Source organism: Lissotriton helveticus, chromosome 2_2 (genome assembly GCF_964261635.1).
Source record: "Lissotriton helveticus chromosome 2_2, aLisHel1.1, whole genome shotgun sequence".
NCBI lineage: Eukaryota > Metazoa > Chordata > Amphibia > Caudata > Salamandridae > Lissotriton > Lissotriton helveticus.
Genome location: NC_136060.1, coordinates 250,948,576 through 250,966,069, shown reverse-complemented (window position 1 = coordinate 250,966,069; position 17,494 = coordinate 250,948,576). Strand labels below are relative to the sequence as shown.

General features: G+C 47.8%; 1 protein-coding gene across 1 annotated transcript in view; it reads right to left on the bottom strand.

The window, feature by feature from the left end:
• The window catches only part of SEL1L3 (SEL1L family member 3), a 684,155-nt gene that overhangs the window by 245,914 nt on the left and 420,747 nt on the right, over positions 1 to 17,494 (bottom strand). The window contains exon 15 of the mRNA XM_078678371.1: positions 15,645 to 15,821. Within this exon, the coding sequence (XP_078534497.1) occupies positions 15,645 to 15,821 (177 nt within the window). The remainder of the gene's footprint in view (positions 1 to 15,644; positions 15,822 to 17,494) is intronic.

Here is a 17,494-nt window from a genome sequence, read left to right as displayed (position 1 = left end):
GTGCGAGCGAGACCACCAGCTGAGTGTCATCCGCATATGTGATGATCTTAATACCATATGGGTGGACAATCTCAGCCAGTGGTCTCATGTACACATTGAATAGCGCAGGGCTCAGTGACGATCCCTGCGGTACCCCACAATCCAGAGGTTTGCTTGAGGAGAAAGAGTCACCGTCAAAGACTTGGAATGTCCTTCCGCTCAAAAAGGATTTAAACCAAGCCAAAGCGTTCCTCGATACTCCAAGATTAAGCAATCGACACAGCAGAGTTTTATGACATACCGTGTCGAACGCCGCACTTAGATCGAGGAGGATGACTGCCACTGATCCTCCCCGATCCAAGATCCGCCTGGTTTCCTCTGTCACGGCTAACAGGGCCGTTTCCGTCCCATGTTTTGGGCGAAATCCTGTCTGGGAGACATCGAGTAGGTGGTTATTCTCGAGATACATTGTTAGATGGGAATTAATGTATTTCTCCAGGATTTTGCTCACCCAGGGTAACAGGGAAATGGGGCGGTAGTTGTTAAAATTGGTTGGGTCCAGATTAGGCTTTTTCAAAAGTGCTCTCACCATAGCTTGTTTCCAAGTAGGTGGAACACTACCTGTGGTTAGAGAGATGTTGAGAAGCTCCATCAGGGTGGGAAGAATAACTTGACTGGCTGCAACCATAGTGCAAGGAGGGGCGGGGTCGCATGGGGAACCTGACTTTACTTGCTGTATCAGTGGTCCTAGCGTTTCCAGGTCTAGCAGAGGGAAATGGTCCAGGGTTGTTCAGGGGGAGTGATCAATTTCCATAGGGAGAGAGGGTGCATTGATGAGGGGCTCCAATACTGTGACCGCAAATGAAGAGTACATTTTATTTATTTTCTGATAGAAAAATTCCGCTAGATCATTGCAGCGGGAGAGTGGGTTATCATTAGGGAGCATGGGTGGGGGAAGTTTGGTGAGACTTTTAACAATTTGGAAGATCTCTCTTGGTTTTGATCTGGCCTTCATGATTTTTTCACTGTAGTAGGTAGACTGTGTCCATTTTATTGCTGATTTGTATGCTATAATAGCCTCTATATACATGGCTTTGTCTATGGTGGCATATCCTAAGCACCACTTTCTTTCAAGCTTCCTACAATGTCGCTTTTTTGCTCTTAGCTCCTCCGAGTACCATGGGGCTGTTTCTCGTGGCCTTTTTAAGCTAATTTTTCTAAAGGGGAGTATGGAGTCAAGTGACTTCCGGATCCAATTGTCGAATTCCTTGTTATCAAGTAGGGGATTCTGGGAAAATGAGGGTCTGGAGGCTGCCAGGGAGCTGGTCCACTGTTCTAATGGGAGCCTGGACCAGTTTCTCATCTTTCGCAGATTAGGAGTGCAGGAAGCGGGTCTATGTATCGACCAGATAAGAGGGATTAAGAAGTGGTCTGTCCAAGGAAGATGGGTAATGGGACCAGTCTTAAGTTCTACACAGTTGCTAAATACAGGGTCCAGTAGATGCCCTTTTATGTGCGTTGGAGCTAGCGCTAATTGCTCCAGCTGAACTGCCGCCAAACTTGCAGTCAGCTCTTTAACCATGTTGTCTGACCCGTTATCGAAATGGATATTGAGGTCCTCCAGCAACGTAAAATTTGAGGGAGACGTAGCTAATTCTGCTACAAAGGGAGGTAGTGCAATATGAAATTGGTTCAATGGACCTGGGGGGCGATAAATAAGGATCCCTGAGAAGCAGTTGTTGGAAGAGAATTTGATAGAGAAGGACAGACTTTCACAGTCAGGAATGGTGTCCGAGGTGCAGTGGCACGAGTATTGTGCTTTATAAATGATTGCAAGTCCCCCGCTGTTGGACCTGGCCCTTCTGGCAGGTTCACCCTGAAACTTTTTGCTTTTTCCTAGCCTGTTTCTGGAACCTGGTGTTGGTGATTTTAGGTCTTGGCACACTTTTTCACTGTGGTACAGTGTAAAGTGTGGGTGCTCTCTGTGTATGTGTGGTGAGTGACTTGCCCTCCCATAGGAATGAATGGGGAATATGTATGCCCATGGTAGTTCCTGATGTGTGGGGAGTGCAGGGTTGAGTTTGATATGTGCGAACTCGTGAGATTGAATTCTGCGTAATGGTGTATGCGGCATGGTTGTGTCTAGTCTAGAAGTGCCACTTTGAGAAGTTGGCATATTTGTGTAATTTGTGCCTGGCGTGTGATTGGCTGGTGAGCCTGGCCCAGAGTGACTGTGCCTGCTTGTGGATTGACTGTCTGGTTTGAGGGTGACAGGGGCTGCAGAGCCCCCAGGAGGTTGTCTGAGTCCGCCCGTGGATGAAAGGCAGCATCTGCTGCCAAGGAAGTGGGAGGAGATAGCACCTGGGAGTGAATGAGGCTGTGCCTGCCTGCCACAATGCTGGCTCCACCTCCCCGCTGGGCGACTGTCACCTCTGTCCCTGATACTGAAAGGACTTCCCTATAACCAGTTCTAGCTGGTTCTCACACTGCCTGCACAAAGACTTCAAATACTTTTCTGTGTATAAGAAGGGGCTGTGTCCCCTTCCAAAATGTTCTTGTTTTTGGACTTGAATCCTGCCAGAGGCGTGCTGCTGCTTGGGCTCAGGGGAAGGCTTGCCTCCCTGAGCCCTGCCCAGCCCCTGGACACCTGATGGACTTTCCCTTTACTGGGAGCTGCTGTGCTCCATCTTATGTCCTGGACTGCTGAGGTCCTGGACTCCTGAAAGGACTTTTTATTGCTTTATGTGTTGCCTCTAGCGCTTTGGAGCGCCTTATCTCTCCCCCAGCGCCTTATGTTGGCCAAGAAGCGCTGTATTTCATTTATAGCGCGGAGAGCGCTTTATTTTTGCCCCCAAACGCTTTGTAGCGCTTTCATTGTTTTTATCGAGGGTGCCCACCCCTCGGATATTGATACCCCGCCTGCCTGCCTAAAAACGGGCCGGCCCCAACACTTCCGGGTTCTAGGCAGGCAGGCGGGGTATCAATATCCGAGGGGTGGGCACCCTCGATAAAAACAATGAAAGCGCTACAAAGCGTTTGGGGGCAAAAATCGCAGCGCGGCCCCGAGACAAAGCACCGGAAGTCCCGCCCCTGCAGCCGAGAGAGAGGGTATGTGGCCGGGGAGAAGAGGCGGAGAGTGGTAATGGCCGCCCGGGGCCTCCCGTGATCTGGAGGGAGCCCCGGGAAGAGAGGAGGAAGCGTGGCCTGCTGCTGGGGCTCCCGTGTGCTGAGGGAGCCCCGGGGAGAGAGAAGACCGGCGCGCCGACCCGGTGAGTGCAGAGAAGGGGAGGGGGCGTTGGGGCACCTTGCCGGGGCCCGCCCCTCCCCTCCAGTGGATTGCTAGTTGTGCTCCTAGACCCGTGGGGCCCCCAGGGATATCGAGTCCCCCGAGAGGGACTCCGCCTACCTTTCCCCTTCCGGGCCTGCGAGGATCGGCCCCAGCCTCTTCGTTGTTGAGCCCAGAGAGGCTCGAGTGCCGGTTTGTGTATTTAGAGCCGGAGAGAGGCTCATGGGCATTTTTATTTGCTGAGAGCCTGAGAGAGGCTCTGGGGGCATGCTTTGTTCTTTGGAGCCCCGAGAGGCTCCCGCCCCTATTTTGATTCACGAGCCCAGCGAGGCTCGAGGTGCCATGGTTTTCAGAGCCTGAGGGCCCCATGGTGCATATATAGTTTTAGAGCCTGTGTGGCTCCAACGTTTGGGGCACGTGACATGCCCAGAGCCTGTGTGGCTCCAGCAGTGGGCGCAGTTTGCGCCAAAGGGTCAGTGAGGGCCCTGTCGCAGTTTTTGATGTTTCCCAGCTGCCCAGCAATTAGTGGGCAGCTGCACCGTTTAGGCGCTTGGGATTGTCCACAGGTGCCCAGCAAGTAGTGGGCACCTGCACCGTTTAGGCCCTGACATTGAGGCACAGGGCGTTCTAGCCCCAACAAGGCCAGTTGGCCTAGGGACTGCCACAGGTGGTGGCTTATGTAGGTTTTGTGCAATTAAGTGGTTTTTCCTTGCACCTCTGAATGTTTTAGGCATCATGTGTTTTTGCGCTATTGAGATATGTTCTGGCACCTCTGAATGTTTTTGATGCATCATGTGTCTTGTTATTACACCGCTGAATGTTTTAGGCATCATGTGTTTTGTTTCCCTGCACCTCTGAATGTATTTTTATGCATCATGTGTTCTTTCTTTCCTTACACCTCTGAATGTTTTATGCATCATGTGTTTACCTTTTTCCCTACACCGCTGAATGTGTTTTTGATGCATCATGTGTAATGTGTTCTTGCTTCTACCCCTAAATGTATTTTATTCTTAGGTGGTTGTGTTTTGCCTAGTATAGTTATACTAGAGAGGTTATGTGTCCATGCGTGATCTAGGCCTATGGTTATTAGTATTGCGTAGTGTGTACTTACCTGTTCCCAGTAGTTACTGTATGTGATCTACAATTGTTATTTTGTGCTACAGTGATTTTATATCCTTTATTCTAATTTCTTGACAGTATTTCTATTTCTACTAAGTGTTGATTCTGACAGTGGCCCATGTGGCCCTGTCCTGTAAATAATTCCTTGTGAATATTGTCCGTGCCAGTTGGCACAATGTACATGTGTGATTTCTATCTGATGTGATTTTGACAATACAAAAGTTATTTTAATATAACCTTGTGTGGAGTTCCTTTTTTGGTGTGCCTAGTATGTTGTTGCTGTTGTGTGCTGGCGCAAATGCTTTACACATTGCCTCCGAGTTTAGCCTCACTGCTCGTGCCAAGCTACCAAGGGGGTGAGCAGGGGTAATCTTGGCGTGTGTCTCCCTCGCCCTGACTAGAATGGTGGTTTCTGCCTGGCTTTGGCGTCAGCCTTAGCCTACCAGAAATAGCCAGTTCTAACACCCGCCTTTCCCCTGGGCACGGTCCCTGCGTGCAATTTGATAACCAGGTGGAAGTGCTTGCACTAGGTCGGGTTCGGAATCAGAGGTTAGCCAAGTTTCGGTTAAAAAGATTGCATCGGGGACGAGTTCGTCCAGCAATAGTGAGATTTCCAAGCTATGCTTCGGTAAAGACCTACAGTTTAAAAGAAACATTGTAAAAGTGTGTAGGTCGGCTCCCTTCTGAGTGGCGATGAGTCTTTCATTGCAGTGAGGGCAAATAGTGGGTAAATCCAGGGGATGAAATGGGTGGCAGCAGCTTGCTCTCGCAGGGGGTCTTAAGGTATGAAGGATGCCCGAGCTGTAGTGCTTCCCCAGGACCGTAGGAGGACCAGGGGTTATGGCCCCTGGCCCCAGCCGGGCGCGGACGGGCGCAGACGGGCTTGCCTTCGGCGCGCCGCCGGTGCGCCCGCTGCGCCGTCGGTGTGAAGTGTTCATTTTATAGTGCTGGAGGAGGGTGAGAGGAGGGTGAGAGGCAGCGAGCGACTAGTGCGCTAACCAGGTCTCCCCCCAAAATGGCGGTACCCTCTCTGCGAGCGCGTCAGCGCCGAGTCCTCTTAGTGGGGAGCAGGGTTTGCAGATTGCTGTGTAACCGGGTGCAGTAAGTTAAAAATTCAATCACATGATTTTATAAGCAAAAACGAAGCAAATACATTAAAGTGACAAACAGTTTAAAAATGAATGTTAGCAGGCTAGAACCCCCGGCTTTCTGCCTCAGGGGTGAATGAATGCACAAAATCTAAGCGCGCGAGCACCTGAGCGCAATTTAAATATCAGGGAGGGCGGGAGGCAGCAAGCGACTAGTGCGCTAACCAGGTGTCCCACCAAAATGGCGGTACCCTCTCTGAGAGCGCGTCAGCGCCGAGTCCTCTTAGTGGGGAGCAGGGTTTGCAGATTGCTGTGTAGTAAGTTAAAAATTCAATTCCATGATTTTATAAGCAAAAACGAAGCAAATACATTAAAGTGACAAACACAGTTAAACAAGCATTTACAATGCAACGGTTTCACCTTTGGAGAAGTTAGAGCTATTGGCATTGTAAATGACAAAATTTGTATTTATGTGTTGGTTTTGAAAACAGATAAATAAATGGCATTGTCATTTACATTGCCAATAGCTTAATATCTCGCAAATGTGAGAACTATTGTACCCTACGGACGAGCTCAGCAGACAGCAATTACTACCACACACACACCCAGACCCACACACCCAGAGCCAGCCACACCCAGAGCCCCCCCCACACACACACACACACTGGAGCAGTCACACACACACACTGGGGCAGTCACACACACACACACACACTGGAGCAGTCACACACACACACACTGGAGCAGTCACATATACACACACACAGACTCTGGAGCAGTCACATACACACACACACACACTGGAGCAGTCACATACACACACACACACACACACTCTGGAGCAGTCACATACACACACACCCAGGAGAAATCACACACACACACACACACACACACACACACCCACACCTTCTTTCCTTGTAGGTTGACTTATTTCTTGCGCATCAAATGTTTTTGTAATTGGAGGGTGGCATGCGTTGTGGGCCTGGCTGTTTATTTTGATCCAGGCCATAGTGCACTAAGCAGTCCTTTATCTCTCATACATTTAACAAAAAACAGTACAAAATACTCAGTACAACAGACTACTGAAAAACACGTATGGTAAAAAAAAAATAACACACTGTGCATGCTTTCACACAAATGTCATCCTTCCAGATAAAAGTAAATGAGCTAAAAAGAGTCATGGTAAAAAGATGTGCTTGCGAAGCACTAATGCCGAACTGTGTCTTCCGAAGGCCTGGTCGCAAACGTTTATGTATGTTTTGTAGCATTTTGCCTCTCAATAATTTATCAATGGATACGCCCCGTGTTTTTCAAAGTGGATGCTAATGCAAAATGAATAACCCGGCACAGGTTCCGGTGGCTCCATACTGGGCGGGGGTGAGGCAGAGGCGCGCAAAGTGTTTCTGGCAGACGCAGACGCGTAAGCAGGGCGGAAGCATTAGGCGAGGCCTTGTCTCGTGAAGAATCCCGAGCGGCGGAGATGAAAGGGGATGAGACAGATGCAATCGGCCGGAGTGTGTGAGGAATGGCGCTGCGTGAATGGGCCGGCTGACACGGTGAAAGCCCATTATCCCGCAAATAGGGGGATATGGAGAGAGCTTTTCAGAAGGGTGGGCAGTGTCGATTTGTGTCTGTATGATGTTTATCTGAAGCGTGTCTTGCTGCCAACCCCCACCACCGTGGGCACGAGTCGGAATGTAAAGTGGAAATGCCGGGCTGCCAGGGATCCTGCGGGAGAAACAACCAGTGTAGCTAAACACTGTAAAGCGTCCGCAATCATTGCCAACGTGCTTTCCTCCCCTGATGTTTCTTATCTTGTAATTATGTGAATCACCACATTTCTGTTGTTGTTTGCCGGGTTTATTTTGCTGTTGTCAAGTTTATGTTTTCAGTTCGAAGCCCATCGCTCGCTGGCAGAGTGCTACCTCCTTGGGGCCCATCAATCTGCAGGATACGAAGCAATGCTGCGATTTTGCACAAAAGTCTTTAATAAGGAAATTCAAATTATCAGCATGTGAAAGCTGAATCACCAACACAGCAAACAACACTTCTGTCGCACTAGGGAAAGACTGTTTGGAAGCCTAATGCAGACTGAAAGTTTGCAGGGAGGCGTGATGACCCGGGCCGGCCAGCCAATCACAGCACGGCCCGGGAATGACATCACGGGGGTGTCCCGGGCCGGCAGCCAATCACAGCGCGGCCCGGGACAAAGGGGCGGGGCTTAAAAAAACACCGCGAAACGCCCCCGAATCGCGTTTTCAAGAGAAAGCGTTATTGACAGCCTCTGTCTCTCAATGGCTAGCCTCCATTTATGGAGCTAGCCAATGGGAGACCGAGGCGGAACCAAAGTCAATATGTAGGATCATGAGGTTTCGCCGTGGGAGGAGCAACTGCTACGCAGTTGCAACTCCCAGGTCGAAACCTAAAAATGAATGTTAGCAGGCTAGAACCCCCGGCTTTCCGCCTCAGGGGTGAATGAATGCACAAAATTAACAAGAATAGATGCATCTTCTTACAAGTCCTCCATCTGCACACACGTGATATGTGGTATTTACATTTTGTTGGGGTTTTCTTCTGATATTTTGAGATGTACTTTCACATTTTAAAAAGATGAATTGTATTTGTTATGTTTTTCTTATTTTCAGAAGGAGGTTGCATGTGTTGTGGTTATTTTTTAAATGTTATTGTTGTATTATATTGTTGAACTCTGTAAAAGTTTCATTCAATTTTATATGAAACTTGAATATTCATAAAACTGTGGGCGCTTCATTCCTCGGCTGCAAAGCCTACCTTGAAGCAGTTCTCAGCTTCGGTACTTGAATTTAGTAATCTATACCGATAATTATAATTTCCCTTTCTCTTATTTTTATTTAGACTTTTTGACGCACACAGACACGCATGTCCATACTGAGTTTATCCCTTGTAGTATTGGCTCTGTTACCTATCAACTGCTTTCTATAAATGCGCTAACGAAATTCTAATAAATGACTCAATACGTTTGTTCGATATAAATATTGTCACTCGTCCTGTGACTCAATCACTCCAACGCTAAGAGTCCATTCATTGGCAGAAATCATCCGACAGAGGCATTACTAATATAATGTATTGCAACATGGCCTAAGGTAAACAAGAATTATAACTATCATTCACTCACACAAAAAGGTGCCAATTGGAGGGTGTAGAGAAGCCATTTTAGAGGTTTTTTTGCGCTGGAATTAATCGGTTTGGAAGAGGTGAAAATAAATGCTATATAGGGCCTATTTCTGATAGGGCCAGAAATATTGGGCTGGGATCTTACAACTACACCTGGAATTTTGAATTTTTCTTCAATACTGCTCAACCGTGATCACTCAGTGTGCACACTTTGCCAAGCAACACCTGGGTAAATCTGCATGGGGAAAACTGATTGGAAAGAATGAAAATGTATAGTATTCAGGTGCAAAGGATCCTACTTCAAACGCTGTGTTTTATACAAAGTACGAAAACTCAAAAGTGTTTGGTAGTATTTCCTTGGATAAAAACATGGTCAAAATTACTGAACTGTAAAAATGAGAGCCAGAATGAATGAATGTCGGGATTGTGAATGAGTGTGAATGTGGAAAGTGTTCCTGTGGGTTGCATGTGGAAGGAGCACATGATGAATAAGGATGCATTGTTGGAAGGAGGAAAAAGAATGTTCTCAATACTTGGATCGTCTAGAAGAATTAAAGTAAAGAATTTGCCTTGAGTGAGAACTGATTGATAGATTTTAGTGGGGGTGTGGGGAATAAGAATATATGGGGTTTCAGAGAGGCGACAGTGTTTATTGGCACAATATGGGTGTTTTGAAGTAGGATGGTTTAGTAAATACCATGACTGTGTGAATGGTGGAGAGGCAGCGGCTGATATTAGCAAGTAGTTTGACTCAACATGACTTTCATAAACTTTGATGATGGGCACTCATGCATGTTCTCATGTTTGGGTTGGAATAGTAAGAGCTTGATCCAAAATATGTGGCAGGAGGCTGAGTGGCAAAAGTGAAGTCTGTACATAGGCAATTGTTGAAGAAAAGAGTGATACAACATGGGATGACGTGGCGGAGACTGGAATCGCTTTGTGGATATATTACATGTATGTTGAAACAGAATCAGGTAATGGGTATGCAGTGTATGTGAGATTAGGTAGGGAAGGAGGTAACAGATGTTGCTAACTGAAGCTGTAGTGCAACAGGTACCATAGTGTTGTGATACATCCAGATAATTCAAATATAACATTGAGAGCCACAAATGTGGAAATACACACAACGTGTTTAAACAAGCATTGGCATAGCCAATAGGTCTTGCCTTTGGGAACTTATAAGTGTTTAGTTATCCAGCACAATATCCTTAGTGCAACAACATCAAGTTTTGCATGGCTAAACACTTATACGGTCACAAAGGCAAGACCTATTGGCTATGCCAATGCTTTTTTTGAGTAAGTGGCTTGTGCAGGTATGCCACTGTGAGGTAGAGATGTGGTGAGAGTGGATGTGGTGGTGGTGGACGTGGTGGTGGTGGCTGTAGTGGTAGTGGACGTGGTGGTGGTGGTGGAGGATGTGGTGGTGGTGGTGGACATGGTGGTGGATGTGGTGGTGTTTGACGTGGTGGTGGTGGATGTGGTGGTCTTTGATATGGTGGTGGTGGACGTGGTGGTGGTGGTGGATGTGGTGGTGGTGGAAGTGGTGGTGGTGGATGTGTTGGTGGTGGGCGTTGTGGTGGGCGTGGTGGTGGTGATGGATGTGGTGGTGGACATGGTGGTGGTGGATGTGGTGGTGGACGTGGTGGTGGTGGACATGGTAGTGGTGGAAATGCTGGTGGTGGACCTGTGGTGGACATGGTGGTGGACATGGTGGTGGTAGACGTGGTGGTGGTAGATGTGGTGGTGGTAGATGTGGTGCCAGTGGATGTGGTGGTGGTGGTGGATGTGGAGGTGGACGTGGTGGGTGTGGTGGTGGTGGATTTGGTGGTGGAGGACATGGTGGTGGAAATGGTGGTGGTGGTTGATGTGGTGGTGGTGGACATGGCGGTGGACATGCTGAACGTGGTGGACGTGGTGGTGGAGGGTGTGGTGGTGGTGGATGTGGCAGTGGTGGACATGGTGGTGGTGGACCTGGTGGAGGTGGACCTGGTAGTGGATTTGGTGGTGGTGGATGTAGTTAGTGGTGGTAGACATGGTGGTGGTGGATGGGGTGGTGGTGGACGTTGTGGTGGTGGGGGTAGTGGTGGGGGTAGTGGTGGATGTGGTGGTGGACGTGGTGGTGGTGGAAGTGGTGGACTTGGTGGTGGTGATGGACGTGGTAGTGGTTGTGGTGGTGGTGGTGGACATGGTGGTGGTGGACATGGTGGATGTGGTGGTGGTTGTGGTGGTGGTGGATGTCGTCGTGGTGGACATGATGGTGGTGGACATGGTAGTGGTGGATGTGGTGGTGGATGTAGTGGTGGTGTACGTGGTGGTGGACGTGGTGGTTGTGGACGTGGTGGACATGGTGATGGTGGACATGGTGGTGGTGGTGAGCATGGTGGTGGTGGATGTGGTGGTGGACCTGGTGGTGGACGATGTGATGGTGGACTTGGTGGTGCTGGGCGTGTTGGTTGTGTACGTGGTAGTGTTTGACGTGGTGATGGTGGACGTGGTGGTTTATGTGGTGGTGGACATGGTGGTGGGGGTGGTGGACGTGGTGTTCAAATAGCTGGCACATTTGGTGTTAGGATCCACACAGCATGGATCCTAACCGTAAATTCTGGTGGTGGTCCTCTACCACGTCTACCACCACCAGAATTTACAAAGAGTTTTGCTCAAAAATAGACCGATGGCGTTACCATGTGTTAAGCTGTCATAAACATGTGATGATGTATATACGTAAGTGCTGGTGCCAAGCATTGGCAAACACAGGCACAAATTAAGTACTTGCTGTGTGTGGTCCCCCCATTCCCTTATGTCTCGACTGCTTTCTCCTTTATGTTTCAAACCTTTAGCAGCTTCACTGTTCCTTCTCATAGAATGCCCCAGCACCCCCCATTTATGTATTCACCCATTCATTCAGTCATGCATCCCTGCACTTTTCCACGAATTAATTCATTCATTCATCTGTCACTGCCCCTTGTCCATGCACTGCCAGTTGTCCCACATCACTCTCTTTGCTTGTGAGAATGTCATTGTCAGAAACACTGCCTGACATATGTTGTGCCCTAAAATATTGCCCTGTTAGGTGTAGAATTTGTATTATTAACTCACTGGGGGCGTTATTTTGATAGATGGTATTTACAGTAAAATATTTATGTTGGTCAATATTCTGACAACGTTATTGGAGTATCGTACTCTACCTTCAGTTAGTCAGCTTCAAAACCCCACCCTTGCCTCTCACACGAAGTCTCTGCCCATTTATTCATTCACTCAATCATCCAGCCGACCAACTCAAAAGCACCTCTATGTAAGTATATGATGTACATTGCTTTTATCAGCTCAAAAGGTGTTCACTTGCGCAGAGATCTATTGAAGAAGTCCTTGCCCTCGTTATAGACCACAACTACTGACTTTGCCAATGCTTGTTTTTGTAATCTCATTTCCTTTCTGATACAAGCACACACAGCACCTTCAGTCAGAGATGCTCCTCTTGACATTAAAATGTTCGATGCAATGTGCCCTGCTTCAACTGGAGACAGCTTTAGCTATATCAATATATAACATAAAATAGAGCTAAACTTGGAGTCACAATCAACCGCGGGAGCAGCAGGCGCATTATCCTACTATACTAAATACCAGGTATTGGAGTCTGTGACTTGTAATGTATGCACATGTCACTACAGAATACACTCTGCCTCCTAGGCAATGCGATTGGCATCAAACCTGCAGGTGGCACCAAAGCAGTAGACTTAGAAAGGCAATTCGGAAAAGTAGATTTTCTGAGAGTTTAACATTAAACTTTAGGAAAATTTAAAGAGCAGAAAGTATAATGGGTTTATTGGGCGGGTAGAACATGCGTGCTTTAGCCAGTAAAAAAGCAGCTTAAGCTTTGAATAATAAAAGTAATATATTGTTTGCAGTTGTATGTAGCGCGGACTTCACTCAGAGGGATTGCAGCGCTTGGTGCACCAGTTACAATATGAAAACCCATAGGCAGTCTGCGGGGTCGGGTGAATATCCCAGCTGTCAGTTTCTGGTGGGAGAGAGCACGGTCTTCAGTGGCAGGAGGAGGACGGGTAGGGTGACCAACTGGCATTGGTTCAAATTCAGGACGGTGAGTGTAAAAATTCAGGACAAAGGGTCGAAATTCAGGACACACATTCAGGACAGGAGGTCAAAATTCAGGACAAAACTTCATGACAATTGGATACGTTTTACAGACACATCAGAGGTCGCGCAAAAGTATATAAGTAAGCCCAGCCATATCCAAACATATTCAACCATTTTAAACCTATCCATCATGTATCCTTCCATCTATCATTTCACTCATCCATCCCTTCATTCATCCTTTCACTCATCCATCCATTATCCATCCATCCACCCTTTCACCCTATCCATCTGTACACTCATGCATCCACTCTTCTACCCATCCATTCATTCATTCACTCATCCATACAGCTATTTACCCTTTCACCCATCCAGCCATCCTTTCACTTACTATCCATCCACCCTGTCACTCATCCTTCCACCCTTTCAGTCATCCATCCTCCCTTTCTCTCTCCATCGACCCTTTCACTTACAATCCTTCCTTCCATCCATCCACCCACCCACCCATCTACTCATCCACTCATGAATCCATCCATTGACCCTATCACTCATCCATCCTTTCTCTCATCCATTTATCCTTTCACTCCTTCACTCATCTATTCATCCTTTTGGCCATCTACCTTCCTTTTCACTCACTCACTCATCCATCCTTACATCCACCCTTTCGCTCATCTGTCCATCCATTCACCCTTGCACTTATCAGTTCATCAATCCATCCATCATTTCACTCATGCATCCACCCACTCATTCATCATCCACCTTTTCACTCATCCATCTTTTCACTCATCCATCCACCCTTTTACCCATCCAGCTACCCTTCCACTCATACATCCAGCTATTTACCTTTTCTCTCTTCCTTCCTTCCACTCTCATCTATCCATCCATCCTCTCATTATCCATGTATTCAATCTTTCATTCATCCATTCACCCTTTCACTAATACATCCAGCCATCCAGCCATCCCTTCACTTGCTCACTCGCCCACCTTTTCATATTAATTTTGAGCTGAGCCTTTTTGAGAAGAGGCCCATCAAGAACCACCCTCGCTGCAGGAGCCATTCCAGGACTGGGGCAGAAGCCACCCAGGGCAGAGACAGGATCCAACACATGGGGAGAAAGGATCCAACACATGGGGGGACAGGAGCCATCACAGGCGGGGGGGGGATAGGAACCACCACTGGGGGGAGGAGCATCACAGGAGGGGGAACAGGATCCACCAGGGTGGGCACAGGGGTGGGCATGCATTATTCTAGTATCATCTTGGTCTCTTCCAGGGTGGGTAGGGCTCCTCACCCCCTCCTGGACAAGACAACGAGAAGACAGGCTCTCTATCCAAAATGTTAGTTTTGCTGCCCCCCCCCCACACACTGATGTACAGTACTTAAAGGAGATACTCCAAGAGAACTGATTGTCCTCCATAGTTTGTTAATCAGTGTGGATGTGATTGTGCCATTTCTTTATTTCCTTACATTATAGACTGCTTGTTTGAAGAACCCATGTTTGCTTACAATCTAGTGACAGTAATTACGCTCTGTGAAGAGAACCACGTGCTGCCTCGGTGTAATCAGGGCCGGTTCTCGGATGTTTGGGGCCCTGGGCAGAAATGGAATGTGTGAAGCCCCTCTAAATTGCGGAGACATGGCGCATTCAGGGCTGTTTGCATCTGAATAGATGCCCCCCCTGCTCCTGAAGCTGCCGCCCCCCCTCAGTCACCTTTAAGCAAGCACCTCTTAACACCTCATCAAGGGCTGGAGGTGTGAGGGTTGCCACCCCGCTGTGCCTCTCCAATTCGGCTGGGTATGTGAGCTTTTGTACTGCCTCAGAGTCTCTTACACCCGACCTCAGCATCGGAGTCCAGAAGGGAGGTGGGTGGAAGCTGCGCCGGCTTCAGGGGGTTGCGACCGATCATGCCACCGGTTAAAATTACGGACAAATGGCGTCCGTTAAAAGATTCTTCACGGACAACGGACAGACGACCGAAATTACGGACTGTCCGTGAAATTTACGGACAGTTGGTCACCCTAAGGACGGGGGAAAGCAAGGCGGTCGAAGAGGCGGCTGTGTGCGGGCTCTGCGGGCGGGCTGTGCAGGGGCTGTGTCTGATTATTGATGCAAAGTGAATGAAAACAGGAATTACTGCCATGCAGACAAGGCTTTAAAACTCTCTTCATGGATGACGCTGCCTGCCTCCTCTTTGGATACATATTTCTCTGGGGGTTGTCTCAGGACGGGGCCGCTGTACCCCCACAGACGCCTTGCCGTCTCACAGGCCTCCACGTTTCTCAGGAGGGGTCCCCTTCCCAGGTTCAGGGTGCGACCCCCGGACAGGTCAAAGGCGAAGACCATGTTGTTTCACCTGAAGGGGTCGTACTGCTGTGACTTCCGGTTCAGAGGATACTCAAACAAACAGGTGGCCCGTGGGGGGGGGGTCGATGTACCAGGGCCGCATCAGAGGCAGTGAAATATCACCACCCAGCTTCCTGTGAAATGTTCACTCTCAGAGCGTTTTGCTCTCGGGAGACAAGCGCAGGCAGGCTAATTAAAAAGATGCCCCCTGCGCTGCTGGCTCCCGAGAGCAAATCGCTCTGGGAGTAAACTTTTCACAAGAAGCTGGGATCTCCACACGCCTTTGGCCAATTGCGTACTAAAGCTAGACGCAAAAGCCAATGGCGTGTGAGCCCCACATACACGAGCTTTTAGGAAAGCTGAACTGATGGCAGGAAGTTGTTTTCCTAGCTGCGCTAGGCTCGACCTAAAAAGATACAGGTAAACTAATATTACAGAATCATTAAGGAATCAATACATTGATATGTCGAACATTAGTGTACTCTTGGAACTGGGCAGATTAAATATTTTGATTTATCACTCAAGGGTATAATGTACCAAGTACTAAATACTAGAAGAAAGCAAAATTTTACTTACTTCGTTCTTGTTGGGCTGTAAGGGATGAATTCCATCTAAATACAGGACTCCGATGTTGAAAGCTGCATCAACGTTTCCCATTTTGTCTGCCTTTGTCCAGTATTTCACTGCTTTGGTATAATTCTTCTTAAGTGCATGATAATACCATCCAAGTCCATTCATAGCCTGATGTGAACCCTATTCATGAAAAACACACTCATTATATGCAAATGTACATTTAAGACATTAACTAGAGTTTTACATAGATAGCAGATAATGCTTTTTAAATCTGAAACATTTGGTGTTGCTGCAGTCGTGCCGGATACCACCTTCAAATGCAGGCTCCGATGGGCGTGATTTGTGGCACCTCTCCCACGATGATGGTGCAGGGAGCTCCGGTGGGCTGCTGCTTGCCGGAGTTGTCCTCGGCGCCTCCATTCTGATCCTGGGGGAGCTTGTTGCTAGGAGGTACCTTGTGTATACCCATGTTCTTGGTGTTTTTTCCTCCCAAGATTCCTTGGGAAGGAAGTATATTTGCCCAATCCAATATGGTGACCTTCCTTAGTTTCCCTACAGTACTTTCCCAATTAATCATGGTTTCTTTTTCTCCTGATGTAATTTCCTGTGTTTTGTGTATATAAGGAGATCAGAATTGCATTGCCTTTGTGTCGCAATGCATCATCAGTCCTGCTCATAGCTGCCAAGGTTTCAGATTGCTTATATATGACATTTTCAAAATGTCAGTGTTATTATGAGTGACGTTCAAATACTATGAATGACGCTTTATCGTGAGCAAAAAGCTAGCAATGAAGATGTGGGAAACATATAAATATCATAAATTACACCCATTTGAGCAATGGCAAACTCTTAGAAGACCTTAAAACTGCTGTAAAACACCAGAAATGGAAGGACACTAACCAACTTGACACACAGACATTGCACTCATCTCCACCAGTGGAACTCACCTATGTCATGATCAGTGAATCAGGCTCTCTGCAGTGCCAGGCTGAGTGAAGTCAGAGAGTGCGTCTTTACCTTGTGTTCTGCAGGGGGCCATTGAGCTCACAATGGCAGTGTTGCTGTACAATGAGCTCCTGTTGGGGGCTGCCCATCGTCTCACAATGGCTCCTGCTAAGTGAGGCTTGTTTTTACTTTATTGCCAGGTTCGGTTTTTTTTTCAGTTCTTATATAGCGCAAACATGACTTGGAGGTAATGGAGTGTGTTAGATTTGGCATCTTTGACATGGTTTCCGCTGACTTTTTGCCTCTACCGCCTGTATTTTTGATGATGTGCTGGATTTCGTTTTTGGTGGCTTAGGTGCTTTGGGCACTTTGCCACTGCTGATCAATGTCGAAGTGCAAGTGCTCCCTGTGTAAATTGTTTTTACAATTGGTTCTCCCTGATTGGCATATTTGATTCACTGGTGAGTCCCTAGTAAAGTGCACTGAGTGTGCCAGGGCCTGTAAATTAAATGCTACTAGTGGGCCTGCAGGACTGATTGGGCCACCCACATGAGTAGCCCTGAAAAGGTCTCTCAGACCTGCCACTGCAGTGTTTGTGCACAGTTTAAACGGTCTTGTCAACCTGATAAGTGCACCTACTTACAAGGCCCTCACCTTCCCTTTTCTTACATGTAAGGCACCACCATGGTAGGCCCAGGGGACTCACAGGGGCAGGGTGCAGTGTATGTGAAAGGTAGGACTTGTATTAGTGTGTGTGACATGTCCTGATAGTGAAATACTGAAAATGTTGTTTTTCACTATTGAAAGACTATCTGTCCCACAGGATAGACTGGAAGATACGTTGCAACCTCTTACAAGTGCAACTCCCCATTGGGACAAGAGGGAAGAATAAAGTTTAGGCTCTCTGA